This window comes from Phaethon aethereus (genome assembly GCF_964289735.1).
Source record: "Phaethon aethereus genome assembly, chromosome: 2".
NCBI classification, from domain to species: domain Eukaryota; kingdom Metazoa; phylum Chordata; class Aves; order Phaethontiformes; family Phaethontidae; genus Phaethon; species Phaethon aethereus.
The window spans coordinates 53089307-53110442 of record NC_138582.1 but is presented as its reverse complement, the minus strand read 5'-3'; the positions used below and the strand labels follow the sequence as shown (position 1 = coordinate 53110442).

At 40.8% G+C, this 21136-nt stretch overlaps 1 protein-coding gene across 1 annotated transcript in view; it reads left to right on the top strand.

Moving 5' to 3' along the window:
- Positions 1–21136, top strand: part of LAMA3 (laminin subunit alpha 3) — a gene marked incomplete at its 3' end in the record, with an annotated part of 127710 nt that overhangs the window by 56869 nt on the left and 49705 nt on the right. The window contains exons 23-35 of the mRNA XM_081996608.1: positions 1286–1424; positions 3016–3158; positions 4494–4594; positions 4709–4862; positions 6217–6377; positions 8611–8719; positions 10708–10805; positions 13087–13252; positions 13664–13790; positions 13881–14020; positions 14411–14526; positions 15054–15265; positions 16139–16343. Of these exons, the coding sequence (XP_081852734.1) occupies positions 1286–1424; positions 3016–3158; positions 4494–4594; positions 4709–4862; positions 6217–6377; positions 8611–8719; positions 10708–10805; positions 13087–13252; positions 13664–13790; positions 13881–14020; positions 14411–14526; positions 15054–15265; positions 16139–16343 (1871 nt within the window). The remainder of the gene's footprint in view (positions 1–1285; positions 1425–3015; positions 3159–4493; positions 4595–4708; positions 4863–6216; positions 6378–8610; positions 8720–10707; positions 10806–13086; positions 13253–13663; positions 13791–13880; positions 14021–14410; positions 14527–15053; positions 15266–16138; positions 16344–21136) is intronic.

The following is a 21136-nucleotide window of genomic DNA, read 5'->3' as shown; positions in this document are numbered from 1 at the left end:
CTTCTTTCTCACCCTTCAATGTGTCTTCCAGATTTTCAGTTAAAGCTTAGAAACCATTTTGATAAATCTTCTGAAGCATAGTTCTGTATTTCTTTTGCCTTTTATTTTTTTGTTTGTATCTATTTTGCTAGTGTTTCTGCATTGCCTGTCTTATCCATGTAGTTGTCCTTCTCCATTTAAAACAATACTTGTAAAACCTTCCCCTACTTGTCTGTATTTTCTGTTCTGGTCCACTGCACTTCTGCAATCACCTAGATTTTAGTTATCTAGTCTCTGTAGATCTCTCGGCCCTGCCATCTGTCGTATGTCTATCTTTGCTTTCTGCTTTGCACTTCTATGGGGAAAGTGGAGGTCTCGGGGATGATGATGACAGAATTGAGGAATGTACATTCAGAGCAGCATATGGGAGCTGGCAATCTTGCACTTCTTGTAGTTTTCAGCAGTAAGAGAAAATGAGACTTTGTGCTCTGTTCTCAAGTCTATGCACCTGAGAAAACCTGGGGGCTTTTGGGGAAGGAGAATGGACCACAGTGGTGGGGAGGTCACCATACCACAAGCATCTTGGAAAGGGACAGTGAGTGGATTGTGATGGGTGAACTGGGAATTGGATTATGAGGGGAGCTTTAGGATTTAGGCTGGAAAGAAGGAAGCCAAACCCTTGAGACTGCACCAATCCTAGTTTTTCTTAATCCATGGCCAACCTTTGAACATGTCTCTGCTGATTCTGTTGCTCTGCAAACTAAACAGTGGGGGCTGTGTGAATGCAGCCTCCTGTGTGGCTCCAGAGGCAGGAGTTCAGGTCAGCCCCAGGGCAGAGTCATGCATGGTATCGCATCTCTGAGAAACTGAGGGATCTGGTGGAGGAGCAGAAGCTTCAGCAATGGTCTGAGACATCTGCATGCTGTGGAGTGTTGTGTGTGATCTCAGTTTAGGATCAATGATTCTGGCCTGTTCCTTGGGAAGGCAGGAATATGGACAGCCCTGGATACCATATGCCTCCTTTATGGCATGGGAGGGGAGAACACCAGTAAAATACTGTCCATATCTCAACGTGCAATATCAACACACGTTAGTTCAGCCATTCTGTGTCTTTCTGGACAAGCTGTTACTCATCAAGAGTTTTATTTCACAGGAGGTTTTGTTCTATATCTTTTGTAAACTGCCCAAGCCTTTCTTTTCTGTTATGGAGTTTGTCTTTGCCAAATGGTTTTTCTTTCTCTGGGTGCTAGTAACAAATAATATACTTTCCTTTCCTCCTTTTTCCCTTTCTTTTTATTTTTCCCAGCCAGAGGTGGTTATGCCTATCACTGTGGCTTCCCCTAAGCTCTTCCACCTAGTCCTCCGCTATGTCAGCCTGGGCTCAAAAAGCTCTAAAGGGAAGATCTCAGTTGCTGAGGGAAAACATTTTGGCACTAATTATACTTGTAAGTGAATTAATTTTCTCACTAGGCTTGCCTGTTTTCCCCTGTCGTACACCAGCATTGCCATTCCAGTATATACTTGTCTGCATGTGCATTTTTCTTGTAGGACTTTAGTATGGTGCTTGCATGGCTTTTAACTGTTCCTCTATTCAGCACTTTACGGCTGTTTTTGTTTATTAACTTCCATTTTTCAGAATGAAGTGAGGATAACTTTGAATGTGGAAAAATCAAACCTCTACTTATTTCGCATTATCCTGAGGTATATTAACCCTGGAGGTGAAACATTATCTGGTCGCATATCTGCTTGTCAATCTCGTTCTGAAACAGGTAGGTGCAACTCAACAGCGCAACAAATCAGATGAATGTTAGGTCAAAGCAGCCTTTTCAAGGTGCACCTAAGTAAAATTTGTAACGTCACTTAAAATGTGTCACTTTTAACAGTGTCGGTGCTTTTGTGCTTTTCCTAATATACTTTGCCATGCAATTGATGTGGCTGTGTTTGCATGAAACCCCTGCTTACAGTAGTAATCAACATTTGTTTTTTCAAATGTTTGCCAAACTCAGTACTTTCAGTTCTGCACTTGGAGGCTCTGAACTGTATGTTTTATGAAACTTTTAAAAAAGGAATAGCAACTTTTACTTTGTTTAGTTGCCTTTAATATTTCAGTTTAAAGGTGGCTTCTGCCTTTATTCCATGAATAACATTGATTTAATGATGAATCCAATCTACCAAGTTAGCTCTGATTACCGACCTCAACAGCATGTGATGCCTTTTGGGCCCTGTTAAAACAGAAGTACTCCATATCCTTTGAATGGTAGAGGCATACCAAGTCTATGTGCAGACTTATCTCTTATTATGCCCAACCTCAGCATACTGATGGGGGCTGATGGAGTTTAGTCATTTGGAGCAGACATAACTGAAGACTTCACAGATACGACTCAGCAGACTGGCAGCAGTTTGTGGTCATGTCTGGCTTATATTGCCCGAGAGGCAGGGAATCAGCCTTTGTCTGTGTCCAGGGGCCTCAAAGAGGAAGCCTTTAATATTCGTAACAATTGATCCTCACAACTTCTCTTTGATAAAGCTTACTGCAGCTACATTTCTGTTTTACATCATCCCTGCCCAGAAGTTACCTTCAGTTCCTATCTGTGACTAAACATTTTAGATGCTACTGAGAACCTCCAATATCTGAAATATTTGGCTGAAAGTCACGTGAGAACAGGCCTTGTGTTAGCTGAACGTATTGTGAGTCAATGCAGAGAGAGGTTCAATGGAAAATAATGGAAGGGGAAAATGAAGCAGTGAGCATTACGGAATATTGCAAAACTGGCCATTACAGAGGATAAGCTCTGCTTTTCTGAACCAATTTGCTCAAGACTAAAAGAATGAAGACAACAACCACTGCATAGCTCTGTAGCTTACTGTGTGTGGTAGAATGCATTGTTAATAAATATTGATGGAAAAGCATTGATCAACTCCTGTTGGACCAAGTTTAATGGCTGAAATCATCAGTCCAGCGCACTAAGCAAGGAGAGACATTTTAGACAGTCCCTTATTTTTTGACTTTTTTTTTTTTTTTTTTTTTGCTGGCAGGGGCTGCTCAGAGCGAAGAGTTTGTCTTCCCACCCAGCAAGGCGCCAGCTTTTGTCACAATCCCAGGAAAAAGCTCCACAGAGCCTTTCTCACTGCTTCCAGGCACATGGACTGTCAGTATAATGGCAGAGGACATCCTCTTGGTAAGAAAACAATTGAGGAAAACAAGTGCTTGAAGGCTGTCATGGTAGTATTGCTCTGGAGTTATTTGCTGGAAAGAACCCTGCAAGCAGTTGAAATTCAGCACTAGTGAAAAGAGTACAGCGGCAGAATAGCATTATGAAAATTTACAGTTCTGCCTCTTATTTCATTTTTTTTCTTCTCTTTCATCTGCTCTAATTTTTCTTGTGCTTACAGACTTTAAGTCTATCTAGAATCTGTATCTTCAGAGGATAAAGTAATATTAACATACAGCACAATTGGTTGAGCATAAATTCTCACAGAAATTCATAATTTTTACCTACCAGTTGTTGTAGCTAAAGCTTGGCTCTGCCACAGATGGTCAAGACCTTAGCGTCTTGACAAAGATTCTTCAGAAAAGTATTATAAGATGAGCTGCATGATTAGCAGGTCATTTTCTAAATGTTTTTATCCTCCCATCATTACCCTCACTCACTGAAAAACTGATAAATTTTCTGACAGCAGTTCTGAGAAATGGCTATAAAAAGACAAGTTGCTTGAGGTGATCATATATGAAAAACCTTAAACATGTATGATCACAAAGACATCATACTGCAATTCATATGTATACTGTGTAGGGTTAACAAGTAGCCAGTGTCTTTAGTCATTAAGCCTGGGGCTCTGTTAAATTTATGGAATACCACGTAAAATGTTACTAAAGAGCTTGCAGACATATTTCTTGCTGAAAGTGACAGTACTTATTGTGCCTTTTTTTTAATTAATACCTTTGAAAAGGATTTTATTAATGATCTTAGCCCAGCATGTTCTTACAACAACAGTTTTTATAAATAAGCTCTAATATGTTAATTTAAGTAGGCAAGGCAGAGCAAAAATATACCAGCTTTTGAAGGACAGCTTAATAGAGTAGATGGAATATTTTTATAAAGTCACCTGGGATACGTGAATCTCCCTTGCAGAGTCACGCACAGTTGAGGTGTGTGCACATGGGTTGCACACAAAGGTGAAAACTGTGCTCAGCTGGCTGGTGGGTCACCAATCCATGGGAAGGCTCCTATAGGAGCACTATCTTGTACAACACGTGATGGGAGAGTGGCTTCAGAGTTTCCCTGCTCACAGGGAAGCTGCCTTCATCCTGTCTCTATGTAGGTATGAGAAAGACACATTTGATGTTATTGGCCCGTGTAACGACAACAAAAAAATCCACGTGTCTTGCTGATAACCTCTGTAAAAATGGTTTGAGTGGTTGGTTTCATTTGTTGCTACATTGTGAAAGCCTAGAGATGTTCCTTTTGTAATATTCTATATGGTCTTGCATTTGTTGTATTCTTTGTTCTTAGGATTATATGGTGCTGTTGCCTAGTGATTATTATGAAGCATCCATCTTGCAGATACAAGTTACAGAGCCTTGCACCTATTCAGGACGTGCTTCAACAGAGCAGTCAGTATATATGCTACAGAATAAACCATTGCTTTGGATTATTTTATTATTATCCTGCTGCACTTGAAAACTATAATAATGCTGTGTTTTTTGTTTGGGGTTTTTTTGTGTAAGCTGCTTGCTCTATCAGCATTTGCCATTGGGCAGATTTTCCTGCGTCCTTGGTTCAGAGACAGCGTATTTCAGACATGGGGGACAATACAGAAGAATGCCTGTGCGACAACCAACTCCTGATCGCCCAGTGATGTCCCACATCAGTGGAAGAGAGGTCAGGTTCCTGCCTGCTAATTGCAGTTCTGTCTGCGCTGTTGACTATAAACCACCTGGACTAAAACGGTTGCAGATTTACAGCTCAGGATTTGCAAATCTGTAACACATCCTTAAATACATCCAAGTTCTGCATTTTATACAGAACTGTGTAAACGAATCAGTGTAGGCAGATTTATAACTGTGACTAGAGTGAACATTTCACTCTGACAAAAGTATTTTATTAAATAAAAATCCCTCTGCTTTAGGCATACTGTCTTGTTCCGCATACTGTTTAATTGCAGCAGAAATGGCGTAATAGCTTGTCAGTCTAATCTTTTTTTTTTCCCCTGTAAATAGCTATACTTACGTAAAAATTTGCTTTACTAAAAAAAACCCAGAAGCAATTATGCTACTGCTGTAGGTCCCTTGAAAGAGAAACATATTATTTGTGAAATGAAAAATTATACTAGAAGAGAGTTTGGTAAAAATAAGGAATTTTATCAAGGACGTGCTAATTACATGTAAAATTATTATGTCCTCTATTTCTGTGCTTGGATATTGCTTTGAAAAATACCAAGTGCAACAAGAATACGTACATGCCGCAGACCCTGGTGCTTCAGCATTGATGCATGCGCAAAACTTTACTGGTATGAGTAATTGCAGTGAAGTCAAGAGGGCTGTTGACAGAATTATTTACATGTGTAAGTGTTCGTAGCCTAAGGAAATATTGAGAAAATCACTTTAAATTTGAAAAGAATTATATAGCTAACTGTAGCAAAAACCTCTGTAACCGCAGTACTTGCCATGCAACTACTTCAAAGTATTTTCCATCAAATATTATTTTAACCAATTTGTGCAGGTAAACTAAAAGAAAAACTTGATGCCTTAGAAAGTGATATTGCCTGTTTGCTGGAGAAGATGCTTAGGGAATCAATATACAGCACTGCTGTGGTAGGAATTGTGTTCCTGGAAATGTTTTTTTCAGTGGAGAATTAGATTCGATTTTTATTTGTTATTAAAGATAGATTAGAGAAGAGAGTGACAAATTTTTAGTATCATTAAAGTTTCCTCACTGGTATTTTCTACTGAGGAGAAGTGAAATAATAATACACTCATTTCACAGGCTTGTCTTACAGCCTTCCTAGAACTGTTGTAATGGCTGTTTCTTGAACTTGGCTGACTCTTATTAGTGGACAAAGTAATATTTATACGCATTGCTTCCATTCTACTGGATGTATTTTGCTGAGACAGCACAGGATTGGCCCTGGACTAATGCAGACCAGTTGGCTTGCACCGCAGGAAGAGGGAGCTTCCTGAAAGAAAGGGAGTGAAAAATCTAACGGCTTTCTTCTTTTTCAATGATCTTGACCTAGGTCAGTTTGCAGATGACCATAAATGTTCCTCAGGTCGGTCGCTATGTTCTGGTTTTTGAATATGCCAATGAAGAGGATCAGCTGTACACTGCTGAGGTAATAATACATAGCCCTGGACCTGTCACTGAAGGCACAGTGAGAATATACAGTTGTAAATACAGGTAAGAACTTCCGAAGTAATCACTAAATGATTAAATAAGCATTTGGAATATCATTATACTTTTTATATATTGGAATCCATTTTACTATGTAGATTGTCCAAATTTTAGGGCGATTTAAAAGCAAGTACATGATTCTGCAGGTATTGTACAGATTTATAATTCTCTCTGTGCAATCAGCTCATTAAGTATTGCTACTGCTTCAGTGAACTGTTTTCCTGTACAAAAGTTTACTTCTTTATGTAGATTCATAAATCCTTATAAACTGTTAATTCCAAGTCCAATGGAAGAGCATCACTGTTGGCTGCAGATGCTTGCACTGTTTTTCTTTAGCTAAAAGCACTGTCAAGGGCTTTGGCTGTAAAAAATGTAGCAGCCGGTTTTATAAGAGTATTCCCACCGTTTCTAACAAGATCTGCTAAAGCAGAAGTATAAAAGTCTCTGAAATTCTGACTGTAGCCATCTTCTGGCTGTTAGGCTGTAGGCAAGGTCTTCAGCCAAATGCTTCTTTATCCTTGTTGACTACTGAGGTTACTGCAGATGTTTCTGCACGAGAGATTTTGTCTGTCCTGAGAGAGATTGTCTATAACACTTGAGCATTTCAGTTGATGACAAATTAGGATTGTGATCATGCAGATGTTTGTGCCCTTGGGAGATGCTGCCCAGTGCCAAGGGACTGCAGACATGCATCCCTTTTTCCTGCTAGCCAAATGTTTTGCACATTGGAAGCTTAGGGATATTTGGGATGAAATTGCCCAGTAAGAAAAATAATTTTCATCAGTGTGTTTGTGATACAGAGCACAGGGAGTTACATGGAGCAGTGACCTTGTCAGGTTATTGCTGGGGAAAGCTCTTGTTTTAGACTGTTATATAAGACTTTGAGCCCCAAACTACTTGCTATAAAGCTTCCATTTTATTGCTTGCTTTTTTTTTTTTCCCAAACACATTTTATCGGCTAATTTTGAACATACTTGTTTGTTCATATGGTACACTAAGAACTTGCTCATGAAAATACAAAGAAAGCCCTTGCTACTTCAGTGTAGCAATGCAGTAAATCCCTTCTGCAGTCATTCTGTGTGAAGCTAATAGTCACGTTGCAAGTAAGTTGCTGTGTCATCGTTCCTAAACAGGAAGCTACAAGTCTCTTCTGTTAAAAAATAAATCAAGAAATGGCTTAGTGAGGTACATGCAGATAAGAGTAACTTGTAGAATCAGGAACATATTGTGCCAGGCTTTCTTACAGCTCTATGAGCTTGATTATTTGCAATAAAACATTGTAAGAGAATAAAACATTGCAAGCATCCAGCAAATCACAAATAAGGGACCTATATTTTTCTGGTGTTAAATGTTCTTAGCCCTGAGCTGACCTTATTTCTGATCTGTGCTCTACACAAGAGTGAAACTTTCATATTCTCTGATTCCTAGAGGACAAATAGAGAAGCAGTTGTATGGTGGTTACAGCTTCTCACCCACGGCATGCTGGCTGTCCTAGCTGAGCAGAAGTGCAGGAGAAGGAAAAGAAATAAAAGCCTTATATGAATTCTCTTTAGCAAAAGGGAACTGTTGCTACTTTTGGCAAGTTGCAGTGGTCATGCTCCCTGAACAAGGCAGAGTTCAAAGGCTTTAGCAATCTCTTAGTATGTAATTGTCTTTACCAAATGTGCACAGCCAATGAAGGGTACTTAGTAAGAGGCAAACCTGCATTTTTTCACTTGTATTGAGGAGTATCTCAGCGTACAGAATAGCTTCCTACAATCAAGACTTGCCCAGCTGCCACTGTGTGGGTGAGAGTTGCCGATCCACATCATCCGTGGCGCGTGGCAGTAGTGGAAAGCAGCAGCTGGTGCGTGCTGGCACCTTGAGGAGCACAGCCCAGGCACAGAATATTAGTTACATGCCATGTTACACAGTTTGGAAAACTCTCCAGGTAGCATGTATCTGTCTGTTCACATCCTACTTAAAGCAGTAGCATTTGAGCTAGATCTGATTTGGAGATCTGAGCTCAGGTCTGGGGGTTTGGGCTCAAAGGACAACCAGTATTTTGTACGTGGCATATCCTCTGTCTCACTAGTGAGGAGGCCAAAGCAGTCTCCCAATGTTCACCAGTGGCCATGATCGCAGGATGGCTAGGCACCAGTGGTGAGGCTAGCCAAAAGCTAGGCAGCTGAGCTCGGCGATAGCATAAACAACATGGCAATGCCAGCATGCTGATTTTTAATGCTGCTGTCTGTCTCAGTTTCCTTTGTCGCAGCATTGTAGTTGACGATAGGAATCGCATTGCAGTCTATGACCTCCTAGCAGATACAAAGATACATCTTAAAGCATCGTTAATTAATTTTCTTCTGGTAAGTTTTGTTTTTCTTTTCCCTTTTCTCTTTCCTTTCCCTCATTGTTCCCTGAGTGGGTAAAGAGAGATACTTTTCTCCCATGTTCACATGCTGTATGGTAATGTGTGAAATGATGTATATTAGATGCTTGAAGATGTTTCTTATATATACCCAGAGAATACTGAGGCAAACCTGATCAGTCTCAAAGATAAACAGAAATTTGCCTTTCTTGGCAAGGGTTTTTCCAAGTCTCTTATGCTTCATTTCAGTTCTCCTCTTCTACATGTAAACTTTAGTTTTTATACTTAATCTTTTTTTTTTTCCCCCTTATCTTTCACTTTTTTAAAGTCCTTAATACCCATATGGGAGTTTCCTGGGTCTCTTACAAAATTCAGGTAATAAATGCATTCATTTCAGGTAATAAATGCATTCATAGTCATAAAACTTTTAAATACTTTGCATAAAAAACCTTCACTGCCCTCTTTTGGCCACACCAGGAATACATTTTTCTGGACACTGAATTTTCTTCTGTGTTATTTCTGTTTTCCATTTTAGAAACACAAGTCGAGTTACACAGTTCGTTAAAATCTGGAGTTGAAACCCAGCTATAAACATAGAGTAGTTTCATGGAACTATTAGGATTTACAATTGATACATGCTTTCTTCATTTCATGAGGCAGTGTTCAGTGTGAAGAAATACCATTTAAATTGTCTATTAGCTCCCTGCAGTAACTGCTGCGCTAACAAGATGCATATCCAAAAGCCGTTCATATTATTAGTCTCTATCTCCACATGTGGAAGTCTCTTGTGCTAAGAATCTCTGTATTTTTCTTTGTAAATTCTAGGTTTCATTCTCTGAATATGTTACTGATCTGTATTGATAGTCTTTAATGACATATAGATAGTCTTTATTGATATATATTGATAGTCTTTATATACTGATAGTCTTTATCTCACACTGACGCATACAAGCTGTCTAAACCCAGACTAAGGTTTTAGCTGCTCGTAAAGTTCGATTTAGAGCTTCAGAGTCCACCTTGTCCTGCTGCAATGGGCTGGAGCCCTGTGGGTTGTTACACACAGGGTAGGCACAACATTTGCTGCCCAGGGAAGGGACTTTCAGCACTCTGCCTGCTAGCTTATAACGGGTTTCTAGTCCCTGCTCGCTACTGCTAAAATACAAGCTGAGCTCCCTTACAACTTGCTTCTAAACTGAATCACTTTGCGTATTAATGAATTCTCCCAACGCAATTTTTATTTACATGAATATGTAGTGCTAGTTATCTTACTGCTTATCAGGCATTTTTATCTCCTTTTCACATAGTTCATGCACAAAATTTGTAACCTGCATTTATGTATTTTTTCAGTGTGGATAATGTATTTTATTTGTGCAAACTGTTGTGTCTACGTACAAACCTTCCCTTATATCCTTACCTCCATGGCTACAGCAGGACTACCACAGCTTCATGTGCTCATACCTAGTTTTAGTAAAAAAAAAAAATCATATGAGGCCTCATCAGCTGTTAAAATGAGTTCTGAATGCACTGGGAAAAATCCTGGTGTCACTGAAACTTACCCCTAAAGACTTCATGCGAGCAAGTGTTTGTGCCTGCATTTCAGAAGGTCTAGGAATTCCCCCAGGGTCCAAAAGTTTCTAACACCACATATGAGGACTTTTCTCTCCCACCTCTGTACACTCCTTGGCTCACTTCTGGCACCCCACGCTGGTCTGTAATTCCCATTGCCACACATATACTTATGTTTTAATTTATTTAACTTCTCAAAAGCCAACATTCCCCTGAGAAGGACAGAAAAATGCTATTCAACACAGGCATTCAGGTGCAGGCAGGTAATGGGATCCAAAATCACGTGGGAAGTCCATCACAGAACATGGCTTTGGTGTCAGATCTCCCAGTGCTAAAATTAGGCTCCATTCTTCCCCCTTCAGGCCTTGGCCTCTTATTTATGATATTAATTGTTAATTGTACCTTGTGCTTATTTTTTAGAACAAGGTTTGTATTATTTCAGTTGAAGAATTTTCTCCAGAATATGTGGATCCTAAAGTACAGTGCATAGCTACTTACAAGAGTACCCATGATGGAAGGTAACTTGCTCATTTTTACCCCTCATATTTTCTGAAAAAGTCCTTGAAAGGCACGACTAAATGGAATTTTAATTCTTTTCAATGAAGCTTTTCTCAGTGACTCACAGGTGATTTGTAGGCCACTTCTGCAAAGTAGTATTTGTAAAAGAGCTCAAGTGTTAGTGTCAATCTAGACAGTCTTTGCCCAGGACTTTGTTATTACTAGCCTCTTCCTGGCCCATCTGAACTATGGAGTGCTAATGTGTTAGCAAACACGGATCTTTCACATGCTGTTCAGTGTGATAGGTGTCCAAGCTGGAGAAACATTGCTACCTCGGTGGTCTGAAATGCTTACTGGTCTGTCTGGAGCTTCATTCTGCATGGTACTGCTTCAGCTGTTCCAAAATGGCTTTAATGTGTCATTAGGTAGGGGATGTCTCTGCCCTTTCAGGCTCAAATCCACTAGCTCAACTTGACAGCAGCAAACTACTCTGCATAAATCCTCACATCACAAACAAGCCATTCCCTTGTCCATCTAATCACGGGGCCCACATGGTAGATGTGCTCTTAGCATTCACTCTGCACAGCAATGCCAAGTGATGCTTCTCCTCCATTATACTTGTATAGGACCAGTAATTAGAGCACTCATATACAGCTTGGTTGGCCCAGGTTGATGGCTCTTCTCTTGCTGTGAAGATTCCCAAGTGGTCAGGTTTGAGTTTGCAGAGCACTTGCTCTGTCCTGGTGAAGCTCTCCTCCTTTCTGTATGTTTTTTTCTTTGGACCAGAGAGGAACTATCACTGCAGCTTCCAAATTAGGGAGCCCTGCATGTCAGTTCCTGTTGCACTCCCCAGGATGTCCCTTGTGATGCCACTCCTAAGGCTTTTTTCCTACTGATCTTGCAATGGGAAGGTCCTCAAAGTAAAAGTAAATGTCATTTGCAGGACTTCAGAGGCAGAAAGCGTTGGTGACTAGGTCCAATAGTTTTCCAGACAGTAGCTTCTAACATAATGGTTGAACTGAAATAGCAAGCAGAAAACTCTGGATAGTAAATTGGATAAAAGCATGTGACAATACTCGGCTTCCAAGCATGCATAGCATTGGATCGCAGCTTTAATTCTCCTGCTCAGAGTGCTACATCCGAGAGTAGCTTTCTAAGACTGAAGATACTTGTCCTTGCACCAAAGGTATTTTACATTCCTGTGCATTTATATTCTGAGTAAAATGAGGGAAAGAGGCTGGGTGAAAAACATGATTTAAAATAAAGCTAATGTAAAAATTTGTACCTTTTACTTTGTTTTTGTGTTGTGTGGGTTTTTTTTAATCCCTTGTTATATTTGCATCGTTTACTGTATGTTTGTGTTCTGTTATCATGACCATTATCTGGCAGCATTTTTGCTTTCCTGCAAGTGGTTAGTGTTCACCAAGTTGAAAGATGCAGAGTCTTGGCTCAGTTTAACAGTATTGTGAGCGGATGCTGCATGTGATTTCCCACACAGGCCTGGCAAATACATCTCAATCCTGGCTATGAAACATACTTGCCATTCCTGTTCTGGGCCTGTCTTAAGAAAAGATTAATCACTGTCTGTTGAGTACTTATGAGAAGTGAAGAAATACTAGCAGGAAAGCCCCAAAAACATTTTCTCCTGCAGTCTTGGAAAATACTTCTCTCAATCAAGTTCTTCAGAATTAAATATACCGAGGAAGAAATAGTTAAACACAGCAGTGAATGAATAAGGACGCTTTCAAGGAGCACTGTTATTTATTTTGGCTCCAATTCTACAAATATTTGAGTGTATACTTCATTTCTAAGTACTTCAGTAGTCCTGTTGACTTCAGTGGGAAAACTTGCATGTTTAAAGGATACACCTATGTAAATATTTGTGGAACTGAGAATTCAATATTAGTACAGATTCTGGTGAATGTAACTAAATGGATTCACTAAAATTTATTTAAGCGGAGCGAGGCGGGGGTGTGGTGTGTGGTGTTAACACTTTTGGTTCCCTTAGGTTTCATCTTCCTTAGAAGAAACTTTCCATTGAAACTGTTAAGTTTATGGAAATGTTGAGTGAAGAAAATCAGTTAACGTACATTTTCCCCTTCGTGAGTTAAATCTGTACCTCTTGTTTTCATTTACTTTCTGATCATTTACATAGAATCCAAAGAGTAACAGGGGTTACTATGGCATTATGATTTGTATTTCAGTCTAATATATTGACTTTATGAATCGACTACTTTTCCTTTTATGATGCTTAAGAAATTTTGCTGGCCCTAAGAGTAATTACTGTAATTCTGGTTTTAGTGCAACATGCATTCCCTCAGTGTACAAAACTCCACCAGCAGCTTTGGTTTTGGATGCATTCCAGGATGGGAAAATTTCTGAAGTACGGAGAAATATACTGTATGATCCACTGAGTGTCGCTTTACCTTCTGACTCAGTTAATGGAGTCGCCTTGACACCATTACAGGTATCTCATATTTTGAAAATATTGTTTCCTAAGTCACAAAGCATGTTCGTAGTAAAGTTAAATAGATGAAACACTTCAAGAGGATCAAAACTGAATGATGTGATATGATCAAAAAGTTGCAGACTGAGTAGGCCACCAAGACAATATACAGAAAGAGAAACAAAAATGCCAGCTGCTTTCTAAACTCCACAGTAATCTCACAAACTGTGGAAGAGCGTTAGATATGCTTGGCATGCAAGCAGGTAGGAGCATGCAGTTTTAATGCCATATTCTTTGGAGATGTTGTTGACTTGCTGAGAGATGCTAAGCCCCCTCTCTTTCATTGCAGGTAGGTGGCACAGAGCACAGCTCACAAACCCAAGAATATTTCACGAAACAAATATAGTAGCAGAGCTGTTCTTGTTTCTGCAGAACCAGATTACCTTGAGTGGCAGAGTGCCTCGCCTAGGCAGATACGTATTCGTGGTACATTTTTATCAGCCCGCATACCCGGTGTTCCCTGTGCAAGTGCACGTGGATGCGGGACGTGTGTGGTCAGGTAAGCATCTGCATTGCATCTAACGCCGCCTTTCCTTTCTCAGCATTTTGGCACGTGAGGCATTTTTTGACATTATGTTTTTTCCTCTAGGTTCCTTCAATGCTTCATTCTGCCCTCATACCTCCGGCTGTCGGGATCCGGTGATTGCAGAAAACCAAATCGAGCTTGACATTTCTGAACCCAAGTTCTCTGTTACAGTGATGATACCTGATGGAAGAATGCTGGTTCTGGTACGTTTATTGCATAAATGTAACTCTGAGTTACTTGGAAATGTTACTCTGAGTTTCACCATTCATTTAGAGATAGGTGCAAAGATGAAAGCCAAAAAGAAAGAATTGGTCTTTTAATGTTGTGTTTCAGTTTTTTAGGATCTTGTGCACTGCTTCTGTGTTGCTTTAAGTTTTTAAGATACTATACACTGTGTTTATTGTACACTGCTTGTTGCATCACAACTCTGGGGGAAAGATAAGAAGTATATTTTCCTGGTTTTTTCAGTTAGAATGTTACAGGTTTTGAGAAAATCCAGAATGTGTAATGAAGCAACATTTAAATATATAAATGCCTTAGCTTGTGTCTTTTGCTTTTCTCTGAAATGTACAATTTAGCTTTCTTGTTTTAAGGAAAATGTCTTAGTTGTTCCAGCAGACACCTACAGTTACAAAATTCTTGACAAAAAGACAGTGGACAAGTCATTTGATTTTATCAGCCAATGTGGAGGAAACAGTTTTTATATTGAGTAAGCATCGCTTTCTAAAAAACTGAATGCTGACAACAAGCTGGGAATTAATATTACTTTTACTCTGTGATCAAGACTTATGTATAAAATCCCCATCATTGCGCTACATTGAAATGCTTTTCGTGGCTTATGCCGTCCCATTAAATTTCCATGACTCATTTTCCCATGACTTTCTATTGTAAATTAAATGTAAAGGTAGAGCTTTATTGCTCACAGTACAAAAGAGGAAAATGTATGTCATCTTTTTGTCTTTGGTATTTCCATCTTTGGTATTTGGTATTTTGCTTGGCATGTTCGAACTGATATGACTAATATCCGCACTGTCTTTGAAAAAAATCTCTTACCTGCATGTTCAAAGCCATTCACCGCTAATTTAATTAAAGTATATCCTTGCATGTGTGCTGATGCCATCCTTATGTCAAAGAACTGTTTGCAAGACAGGACCCTAATTTACTGAACCACTGCAAAGCACGTTCGTAAATTCCCAAGTGCCAGTACTTACATGACTTATATTTCAATTTAAATAGCCCAGAAGGATCATCGGCCTTCTGTAAGGACTCTGTAAGGTCACTAGTGGCTTTCTACAACAATGGAGCCCTGCCATGTAACTGCCATAGCACGGGCGCCACGAGCCCTACCTGCAGCCCCCTGGGAGGACAGTGTATTTGCAGACCTCATGTCATCGGTCGTCAGTGCAGCCGATGCCAAACTGGCTACTATGGATTTCCATTCTGCCAGTGTAAGTACATGCTCGGACTTACTCAGCACCTGACCTGACCTTTTATTTAGTTCCCTGATTTTCCTGCATAGGTACCACAGCCTCATGTTTCTTTATAGGACTTGGTCCTATAAGAGACCGGTTGAGCCATCTCAGATTTAGCATAGCCTAGCTTTCATTTTAACACAGACGTAACGCCGTTCCCTTTAAGTACACCTAGCTCACAATGAAGTGTGCCTTGCATGTGTTGTCTGATCAGGTATAGTAGGCTTACAGTTTTACTGGTTAAAATCCATATTGCCACTCTTTCAGTCAAATGGATTTTTCTGCACTGACTGCTAAATCTTTCTAAGTTATTACTGTTGTATCCCAGTTTATACCTTCTAGATTTTCCATACATAGTCAGAGTCAGCATTCTTAATTCCTCTTTTTCTGATATTATTCTTAATAACATCAACAGATTTATAGATTACACCAACAGTCTTCAGCTGCTTTCCTAGATATTATACTTTATGTTTATTAGCTTTGTAAAAGTGGTGCCCTTAACACCAAGACTATTGTTTAATGCTTGGCAGTTTTGGGAAGTGATAATAATGCCTGTGGTGAAGTTAAACAACCAATCTGTGGAAAAGAGCCAAGGTCTCAAGCTGTTCTTTGAAACTACCATTACAGTCGCATAGTTGGTTGCCATGACCCTGGTTTGTCTGAGTCTCACATCATTCTGATAGTTGAAGTCAAACAAGCCACCTGAGCTTAAAACTAGTGAAAGAGAGAAAAGAATTGTGTCCTTTATACATACGTTGTGTGTGCATTTGTTTCATGTACAAGTTCAATAAGAGTTGATCATTGTAAGTTGAGATGTGATTAATTTGTAGAACACTTTCTTTGACCTAGTATGCAACTGTGGGCAGCGCCTATGTGATGACGTGACTGGTAAATGCATTTGCCCTCCGCGAACTGTGAAACCAAAGTGTGAAGTGTGCGAGAAACATTCCTTCAGCTATCACCCTCTTGCTGGCTGCGAGAGCTGCAACTGTTCCGAAAAAGGAGTCATTAATGTGGCAAGCCCAGAATGTGAAAAAAACAATGGGCAATGCAAGTAAGTATGGGTTATGTGCATTATAAATGGTGCATGAGTGGTTTGCTTCACTCTTCAGGTATTTGAAGGGGATGTGGGAGACTTCAATGATGATGGATAGGGATTTAAGCAGTGCTTGGCAATAGTGAGGACTCAGCTGTTTCAGGGATACTCGCAATGTTTTAGTGAAAACATGGTTTGTGCAATTATGCAGGTGGGGTCTGGTGAGATCTGGGATTCCTGGGTGTCGTGGTTTAGCCCTAGCTGGCAGCTAAGCCCCACGCAGCTGCTCGCTCACTCGCCACGGTGGGACAGGGGAGAGAATCGGAAGATTAAAAGTAAGGAAACACATGGTCTGAGATAAAGACAGTTTAATAAGTAAAGCAAAAGCCGCGCACGCAAGCAAAGCAAAACAAAGAATTAATTCTTGTTGCTTGCCAATGTGACGCCCATCTACAAGAAAGGCCGGAAGGAGGATCCTGGGAACTACAGGCCTGTCAGCCTGACCTCTGTACCGGGGAAGATCATGGAGTGGTTGGTCTTGAGAGTGCTCACAGGGCATGTGCAGGACAACCAAGGGATCAGGCCCAGCCAGCATGGGTTCATGAAAGGCAGGTCCTGCTTGACCAACCTGATCTCCTTCTAAGACCAGGTGACCCGCCTAGTGGATGAGGGAAAGACTGTGGACATTGTCTACCTGGACTTTAGTAAAGCCTTTGACAGCGTCTCCCACAGCATTCTCCTGGAGAAACTGGCAGCTCGTGGCTTAGACAGGTTTACTCTTCGCTGGGTGAGGAACTGGCTGGGTGGCTGAGCCCAGAGAGTTGTGGTGAACGGCGTTAAATCCGGCTGGCGGCCGGTCACAAGCGGTGTTCCCCAGGGCTCGGTTCTGGGGCCGGTCTTGTTCAATATCTTTATTGATGATCTGGATGAGGGAATCGAGTGCTCCCTCAGTAAGTTTGCAGATGACACCAAGTTGGGTGGGACTGTTGATCTGCTGGAGGGTAGGAGGGCTCTGCAGAGTGATCTGGACAGGCTGGATCGATGGGCAGAGGCCAACTGTATGAGGTTTAATAAAGCCAAGTGCAGGGTCCTGCACTTCGGTCACAGCAACCCCATGCAACGCTACAGGCTTGGGGAGGAGTGGCTAGAGAGCAGCCCGGCGGAAAGGGACCTGGGGGTGCTGGTTGACAGCCGGCTGAACATGAGCCGGCAGTGTGCCCAGGTGGCCAAAGAGGCCAACAGCGTCCTGGCCTGTATCAGGAATAGTGTGGCCAGCAGGAGTAGGGAAGTGATTGTGCCCCTGTACTCGGCACTGGTGAGGCCGCACCTTGAATACTGTGTTCAGTTTTGGGCCCCTCACTACAAGAAGGATGTTGAGGTGCTGGAGCATGTCCAGAGAAGGGCAACGAAGATGGTGAGGGGTCTGGAGCACAAGTCTTATGAGGAGCGGCTGAGGGAACTGGGGTTGTTTAGTCTGGAGAAGAGGAGGCTGAGAGGAGACCTTATCGCTCTCTACAACTACCTGAAAGGGATTGTGGCGACGAGGGTGTTGGTCTCTTCTCCCAAGTAACTAGTGATAGGACAAGAGGAAAGGGCCTCAAGTTGCACCAGGGGAGGTTTAGATTGGATATTAGGAACAATTTCTTCACTGAGAGAGTGGTCAGGCATTGGAACAGGCTGCCCAGGGAGGTGGTGGAGTCGCCATCTCTGGAAGTGTTCAAAAAACATGTGGATGTGGCGCTTCAGGACATGGTTAAGGGGACATGGTGGTGCTGGATTGATGGTTGGACTTGATGATCTTGAAGGTCCTTTCCAACCTAGTGATTCTGTGATTCACTACTCCCCATGGGCAGGCGGGTGTTCAGCCATCTCCAGGGAAGCAGGGCTCCATCATGCGTAATGGTTTCTTGGGAAGACAGACGCCATAACTCCGAACGTCCCTCCACCCCTTCCTTCTTCTTCGTCCCAGCTTTATATACTGAGCATGACGTTATATGGTATGGAATATCTCTTTGGCCAGCCTGCGTCAGCTGTCCCAGCTGTGTCCCCTCCCAGCTTCCCGTGCACCCCCAGCCTGCTCGCTGCAGGCCAGCACGAGAAGCTGGACTGTCCTTGACTACTTAGCAACAACTCAAAACATCAGCACCTTATCAACGTTTTCTCATCCCAAATCCAAAACATAGCCTCACGCTAGCTTCTATGAAGAAAATTAACTGTACCCTGGCTGAAACCAGGACACTGGGCTTGCATTCTGTTTGCCAGTGGCAAGTCATGTCACTCATGGTAATTTCCTGAATCTCTGTCCATCTCATAGAGGACCTCAGATCAGAGCTCCTGACTTCTGGACATGTACATAATTTGTAATGGTGTACATTACTTCCCAAATTCTTAAAATTTTGCAGTTGACCTTCCACAGTCTGATGTCTGGGTTTCAGTCCAGTGGTGTTTTTAAGTACCGCAAAGCTTGAATGTTTGCAATGAGTTTTGAGAAACTTTGATGATAGATACTGTTTGGAAAATATTGTTCAGTTGGAGCTATAGGTGATAATTACCCTGAAAATTATGCCTTCTGTATGACATAGGCTTATTTTTCTGTAGCTCAGCATACAGAAATAATAAGTTCTTTAGTTTTATTCTCTTATTTATATTCTCTAAAATATATGTAGCATACAACCAGAATCATAGGGAATAATCTTAAATTCAGATGTTGTGAGCATTAGTATAGTTGAACATTTCTCTTATTTCCTTGGGGAGATCAAGTCCTCAAATAGCACGTGCAAATACTTGATAGCCAGTAGGTTGTGTAAGGCCAGGATTAGTTCAGTTTGATTGGTTTGGATATGTTTTTGCAGGGTCCTAACAAAGAGAAATATGATCGTTCCTGCTCTGCCGTTTATCCTGTAAATAAGACGGAGAATAGTCACTTTCAGAGAATACTCATATTATTTCCTGAATTTACATTACTTTCCTAAGTCTGTCCTTTTCATATGAAGTGAGTAATTGTCTTATCCCAAGGACAAAACAAGAATTTTCATACGTAGAAGTTAGGGTTCAGCATTGAAGTGTAGTGTATTCTATATCTCCTGATGCACTCTCAGTCTTGTTGGTCTCTCCTTTCATTTTCCCCATACAATACAAAATAAAATAAAAAATAAATGGCTATGCAAAAATAAGTAAAATAAATACTTCATTCAACTAAAACCTAATACTTCAAAAAAAGGGTCAGGATATTTCTACTTGAGTAAAATTGAGGATAATTTTTGCAAAAATAGTTGGATTTTTCTGTTTCAGTGAAAAGCTGTATTACCTGATTATAATGGTGATAGTTTTCATGTGCAGCCTAATCGGTAATATCAAAGAAATGACAGCTTATTCATAAAAACTTCTGAAGCAAAACTTGACATCTAGCAAATATTTTTGAACTGCTTACTGAACTATGTAGCTATCTACTATGTTCTGATTAATACCTTTCTGTCTGTGGATTACATGAAGTTCAAAGTCCCCATCCAGCTCCTGTTATCTGGGGCGAGGGGAGGTTAATGCATTCAGAGAGCCTTTGAGAAACCTCGCCCATTGTTCAATGAATTGAGTAATTGCTTTCATATATTACATGAAGTGCAGTCTACCTTGTCTGCATAATTTAACTCTTTATTTCCATTAAATTTGTAGTGTTAGTGCACGTATAAATTTGGTGCTGAGAGCCAAAGGAGACTCCAACAACTTGCTGAGACTTTTAAAAATCATCTTATCACAACTAAAATGGAAGGATGTGAATGGTGGTGGTGGCAAATGTTCTTTATCAATGGATCTTTACTGTCTTGAAACCTCCTTTGGGCTGGTCCAGACATTGCCAGCATAAACAGAAGCAAGAGGGATCATCAAACCTACATTTTCGCTAGTTTTATCAGTCTGTGCAAGTTTGTTTTGAAGGTAGGATGAAGTAGCTGCTGCCACTGAAAGATGTTCTCTCTTATCTCAAGCATTATTCATAGTTTAGTGTTGTTTTTTCCATCATCTGTACTTCACCTAAGTAAATCCAAGGCATTCAGCCCTCACTGTGAGCAAAGTGGATTTTATCCTTTGTAAACAGTTGTAAACTAACCCACGCCTTGTGGCAGGTGTTGCGAATGAGTGGTTGGGCTGCTTAAAGAATCACTACCAAAGAATGATTTTAATATAAATTTGTAAAAGGGTGCGACTTACCAGAATTCAATGGCAAGGTTCACTCTATTACTTACTTAAGACGAAAAAGGTATACAAAGAGTTGCAACTAGATTAGAATGATTTGCTTGTGGATTGAATCAGGTTAATGTGGCTTATATGTATGTTGAGGAGAGACGGTAGGGGAGACCCTTCCGTTGAGTCATGAGGTTCCGAGTGGACCAAAATCAATGCCTAGTCCCAGATTTGGTCAACGGTTTATGTCTAAGGATGGGGAAAGGGAAAGAAAATGAGCGAGACCCTCCCGTTGAGTCATGAGGTTCAGAGTGGACCAAAATCCACCCTTCATCCCAGACTTGGTCAACGGTTTATGACTAAGGTTAGGCAAGGGTAGTAAAGGAGTGCCCTCCTGTTGAGTCACAAGGTTCAGAGTGGACCTCCTTGCTTTCTAAACTCCTCCTCAGAGGGAAGTATAGGTGCAGCTGAATCCACTCCTAGTCCTAGACTTGGTCAACGGTTTCTGACTAAAGGGATAGGGTATGGGGGATTCAGGTGTAGTGCTTGGTGTAACTTTAAAATAACAGCCATCAAATTCACTAACACTATTGAGATAAATCACAATATCAAATGATACAAAACTTAGTAACATG